At 34.8% G+C, this 5,540-nt stretch overlaps 1 protein-coding gene across 2 annotated transcripts; it reads left to right on the plus strand.

Moving 5' to 3' along the window:
• The first annotated feature begins 205 nt into the window (after positions 1 to 205).
• On the plus strand, positions 206 to 1,454 carry GJA3 (gap junction protein alpha 3). 2 transcript variants are annotated; one of them, XM_044073195.1, is made up of 2 exons: positions 206 to 499; positions 596 to 1,454. In XM_044073195.1, exons 1-2 carry the CDS (start codon positions 213 to 215, stop codon positions 1,452 to 1,454), a joined length of 1,146 nt encoding a protein of 381 aa, XP_043929130.1. In that variant the 5' UTR covers positions 206 to 212. The 2 variants fall into 2 exon arrangements, with proteins under 2 accessions (XP_043929130.1, XP_043929129.1); XM_044073194.1 differs by having other exon boundaries at positions 206 to 1,454.
• The last annotated feature ends 4,086 nt before the right edge of the window (positions 1,455 to 5,540 follow it).

Raw genomic sequence — 5,540 nt, forward strand, 5'->3', positions numbered from 1 at the left:
CAGAAATTACTTTACTCTTTCTCTGCTGTCATGGATATAGATATTTCTGAAAAGCTGTTGTTTGTGGCTCCATAAACAAAACTTTGCAGATGAATTTACTACTTTTTATACAGAGCCCATAAGTGTGCAGAAATAATTACTTTTAAGATCTGTCAGCCCTCATATGATATTAATCATGGAATGTTTATTTTGCAGGTTAGAAACTTAAAACAATGGGTGACTGGAGCTTTCTAGGAAGACTTTTAGAAAATGCACAAGAACACTCCACTGTTATCGGCAAAGTATGGTTAACGGTATTATTCATCTTCAGAATCTTGGTATTAGGGGCTGCAGCAGAAGAGGTCTGGGGAGATGAACAGTCAGATTTCAGGTGTAATACACAACAGCCTGGCTGTGAAAATGTATGTTATGATAAAGCCTTCCCGATATCTCATATTCGCTTCTGGGTTCTTCAGATTATATTTGTCTCCACACCAACTCTGATCTACTTGGGACATGTGTTACACATAGTGCGAAAGGAAGAAAAGCGAACTGAGAATGTGCTACACATAGTACGACAGGAAGAAAAGCAAACCGGGAAAGAAGAGGAACTTAGAAAAGAAAATAAACACCAAGAGGACAAGGATCTCTTGGAGAAAGGTAGTGGAAAAAAGGAAAAACCACCCTTAAGAGATGAACATGGCAAAGTGAGAATGCGTGGGGCACTTCTTCACACCTATATTTTCAACATAATTTTCAAGACATTATTTGAGGTTGGCTTTATTGTAGGACAGTACTTTTTGTATGGTTTTCAGCTGAATACACTTTATAGGTGTGACAGATGGCCTTGCCCTAATGTAGTGGATTGCTTCATATCAAGGCCCACTGAAAAGTCTATTTTTATCATATTTATGCTTGCAGTGGCTTGTGTGTCTCTTTTGCTGAATATGTTAGAGATTTATCACCTTGGATGGAAGAAATTCAAGCAGGGAGTACGTTATGAATATGACACGGATCCAGAGCAAGCATCCAATCAGGCAGAGCCAGACTCAACGGCCCTATCTCCTAGGACTGCTCCAGCAAACTATCCACTGCTCTATTCTGAAGTCACTGCAAGTAATCATGACATTTACCATGAGGCATCTCCTTTGGACATTAAGATGCCACCTCTTTCTGAAGGTCAGCATAAATCTCATTACTGCATCAATCACAGACTTGCCACTGAGCAGAACTGGGCCAATCAGGCAGCTGAGCAACAGTCACATGGCAGGCAAGCCACATCTAGTAAAACAAGTAACAGACATCTGCATGGAAGTAATGGGAGCCTGGCCAGTGGGACACATGAGCTGGCAGAACGTCAACTAACCACTAGGGTGGAAATGCATGAGCCTCCATTATTGGTGGACTCACATCGTTGGAGTACTGCCAGTAAGATAAGCATCAATAGAGCAAGGCCAGATGATCTAATGGTTTAACACTTGCACCTAAAGTTAAAAATAATAAGGTCCCTAACATAGAGGGTTAGATGTGTGAACATGGAATAAGGACTCGTTCTTAAATTTTTTACTTCTGTTTGAAGCACTCTGTGAGTTGTAGTGGGCTTATTAAGTGTTATTGTTACTTGCAATATTACATCCAGACTCTATATAACAATTTAATTCACCTTTGGTAAGAATGTCCTCTTCCTATCTTACTATAGTAGTGACATACTCAACTTTCCAACATAAAATAACGCCCGGAATCACTTTTGCTGATGACCATATAGCCTGCACCTCTCCTAAAACCTCATTAGACTTCTTCCCTTCCTATGACTGACGTCTAACACTAGTCAGTTCAACAGTGTTTGCACTAAAGTGTCCCAAGATCCACAAACTGTGAACAGACTAACTGTGAATGTTATTTAACTGCATGGGACATGATTCTGATAAATTTAGGATTTTGAGTTAAATGAAAATACAGTGTCAGGGATATAGTTGCTGTTTCAAAATGTATGTAGGCATATTTAAAATGATTTTGCTTTATACATGTTTATTAAAAAATCCACATATTCAAAAACAATTAAGGATAGCTTTTTCAAAGTTTAAATTTTAATTTAAATAATAAATAGTAAATTAAATAATAATTAATTAAAATAAATAAATAATAAATTAGGGATATATACCATTACAGGAAAATAATTTTAAAGGTTCTTATTTTCAGATATTTGTCAATAGCATGTCACTGAATATGTGACATTTCTTTTTTAACTATTAATTGTTTATCATTCTAAAAATGTCATGGCAAATATCCTCCCTAAAATACAAACATTGTATATGAACCTGTGTCTGACAGTATTCAGATTAAGGGTGTACTTTTTATTTTTTGACTCTTCATACAGTGTTATGCATCATTGTTTTCTGCCAATAACATTCATTCTTCCCGTTTGCTTTACCTTTCTGTGTAGTCCCACCCCTCCTTAACATTTTATTTATTGGTAGGTTCTTCCATGAATTCATCTTATATGGCATTCTTAGAAATTATCACTGCATTATATTTTTCAACTGTTTAAAGATCACTTTTCAAAACCCATGCTTATTTTCCAAATAGTGATTAAAGTGCCATTAAGAGTTCTCTCCCCTTTGGTCATTTACCATCACTACTCAGTACACACAGGTTTGAAAAACTTTACAAATAGTAAAAACCTTATAAATAGTAAGTGGTATTCTAGCATGTTTCAAGATTTTACATGGACTTTAATAACAAAATACATACTTATTATGTATACCTTTGCAGGTAACATTTAGCAGAGGTACATGAGGTAATTTAGTTTAAGTGATGCTGCCTAAACAAGGCATACAGTATTTTTTCTAAGTAAAAACATACTTGTAAAAAGTAGGATTATCAAACACAGTTATGACAAATGATAGGATCAACAAAGCAACATAAAAGCTGTGCAGAAAAACATAAGTAGAATTATTCAATCTAGCTTTTATGATAAAAGGCATGTAGGCAGCAAGAACCTGAAAAACAAGTGAGAGTATTACATTCTATGGCTGCGCTGATTTTATTTAAGTAGGTAAGCTGGGCCCAATGGACTATTTTCAGCAGCAAGCTTGTTAAAAAAGTAGTAACCTATGTGCAAGTGATATAGTAGAATAGTACTGTACAAAAGTATACAAGTGCAATCACAATACAGTAGCATTCAAAACTAAATAGCATTCAGTTTTGTAGTTAATGACTGACAAATTTCCAGTAGTCAGAAAACAGAGATGGTATGAATTTGGCTGTAGAAAATATTTATTTACACTGGTAGCTATAGAATTCATTCATATTCATAAAGGTGGTTGTTAAGGTGATAAAAATAAAACACTGATAAATTGGAAATTCCAGTTAAAAAGAACAATTTCTTTCAGTGCAATAATGAAGTTCTAAAAGTCGATTTTTTTTTTATAACACCATATGAAAGAGTAGGTTAATTACAAAAACACATCATCGGGATGCAAACAACACAGTGCAAACAACCAAGATGGCAGTTAACTGGTGAAGAGTGAGTGAGGACCATTTCCTCAGCTAGACTTCATTCCATATTTTAAGTTCCCTTTCTGAAAATATTTTCTGAAACATTCCAGTAAATAGCTTAGGGTGAAAAGAGTAAACTCAATGCATAATGAGTATTACTTGTGTTCCAATTATCTCAGAATGACAGCAATAATATTTTGGAGGGAACTGGTATATAAAATGTATTTGTCAGCATGAAAGGGGAAAGGTAGATATAGCCCCATAAAAAAATGACTGGACTGCTTATTTTAGGAAACTGATGAAAAAAGTGTGTGATTCAATAACCTGTGGGGGTACTGAATCACATTATATCCTGTTACCTGTATTCTGCATTCATTTTAGACATTTTAACACATCATTTTGCTTTGTTTACTTTGCTGAGAAGTTAGCTGAATGAGTCTGCTAAAGTATGTGAAGCTTTTGGATTTTACAGTAATTCATTCTTCTGAGAAGTGTTAAAGTGGCACTACAACTCACAGGCTGTATTCAGATGCACTAAACACTCTCTTAATTTTGACATATCTTCAGAAGGTCCATTTCAGTCATTGGGTCTTCTTACTGTATAAACTTTGAAATTTCAGTAAATGCAATGCAGTTTTTAAGATGAAATCTGTCTGATAAAAAGCAGCTTTGAACTACCATAAATGTCAAAAAATGAAACATCTAGCCAGTTAGGTACTGTTTCAGTAGTTATACCAAGTTAAACTAAAGTCATTCACTGCTGTATGACTTGATCTAATTTAAGCACTTGTACTGAGTATATTGAAACTTGATGAGATCAATGTAGGCAAGATGGATAAACAGCAGTAACAGCCTGTTTGCAAAGATATGTTTTAAAATTTGATTTAAAGTGTAACTGGTATGGAAAATCTAAGAACTTGTGCACTGGACTGTGTGAAATGTGCTTTGGGAAATCAGTTGTTTATTAAACTGTAAGGTACTTTCCCCACACTCATTTTTGGGGTTGCTTAAAATATAAATATGTATAGCTCCTGTTAAACACTGCTGATAGATGAAGGTAAAAAGTTGCTAAGCATACAAAAATATTTACCAGACTTGAAAACCAGTACTAAGATATTCTGAAAAATATATCACATTACAGACTAACAAAAGCCAAAAAAAGAAGTACTTACACCATCTTTTTATGGAATACAGGTCTCTTTTGTATTTTTAGGTAGTTCTTTAGATAATTAGTCTGATATTCAAAGATTTTTAACAGATATTTTAGCTAAAAGTCTTATGAGTATCTTTTCTTAGAAAACTGGACAGGTTTGTTGAAGCACTTTGATGTTACACGGGTCATTGATGACACATAATTCATGGAAGATGAATTGGCCGCCATTAACTAATCAAACTCAGATCAGCTAAAACTAATATTAGCTGGCATTTGAATCTCAGATAAACAAAAATACTGTATGTAATACAAGAGGAAAAGCCCACAGCCTTTCATGTCGGGGCTGTGTAGCCACACATCCCTACTTATTTATTTCAGCTCCAAAGTTACCAATGCCACTCAAGAAGGGACACAGTGACAGTGACTATGGGCATGTGTTATTATATGTCCACTAGCTCAAATAAATCAAAAACTATGTACAGTGACAAGCCTGTTAGCAAACCATTACCGCAACAGCCACACAGTGATTGCCAAATTCCATAAAACCCTGATAATACATTAGATTGTGACCAGAATCTGAGAGAATCTCAACAGGAATAATTAATTATTTTGAATAGCTCTACTGTATTGCAGGTAGGTAATGGATGTAAGTAAGATGATTTAACTGCTGTCGTTCATTTTGAACATAAATTAGCTTCAGAAAGGTTTGTAGCGATCTGTCCCATGTCACCATTAAAGTAGCTCTCCAAAGGAGTAAATAAAGTATGCTGTTCAGTTCAGACATCAGAGTTTATTCAGCTAATTGATCTAAAACGGATTTTGGAATGCAGTCATGTATATAATGTACAACACATTTTAAATATGTCTGATCTTTTTTTGCACAACAGTCAGTCCAACTTACTAGTATATT

This window comes from Protopterus annectens, chromosome 5.part1 (genome assembly GCF_019279795.1).
Source record: "Protopterus annectens isolate FY-2018-M chromosome 5.part1, PAN1.0, whole genome shotgun sequence".
Classification (NCBI taxonomy): Eukaryota; Metazoa; Chordata; order Ceratodontiformes; family Protopteridae; genus Protopterus; species Protopterus annectens.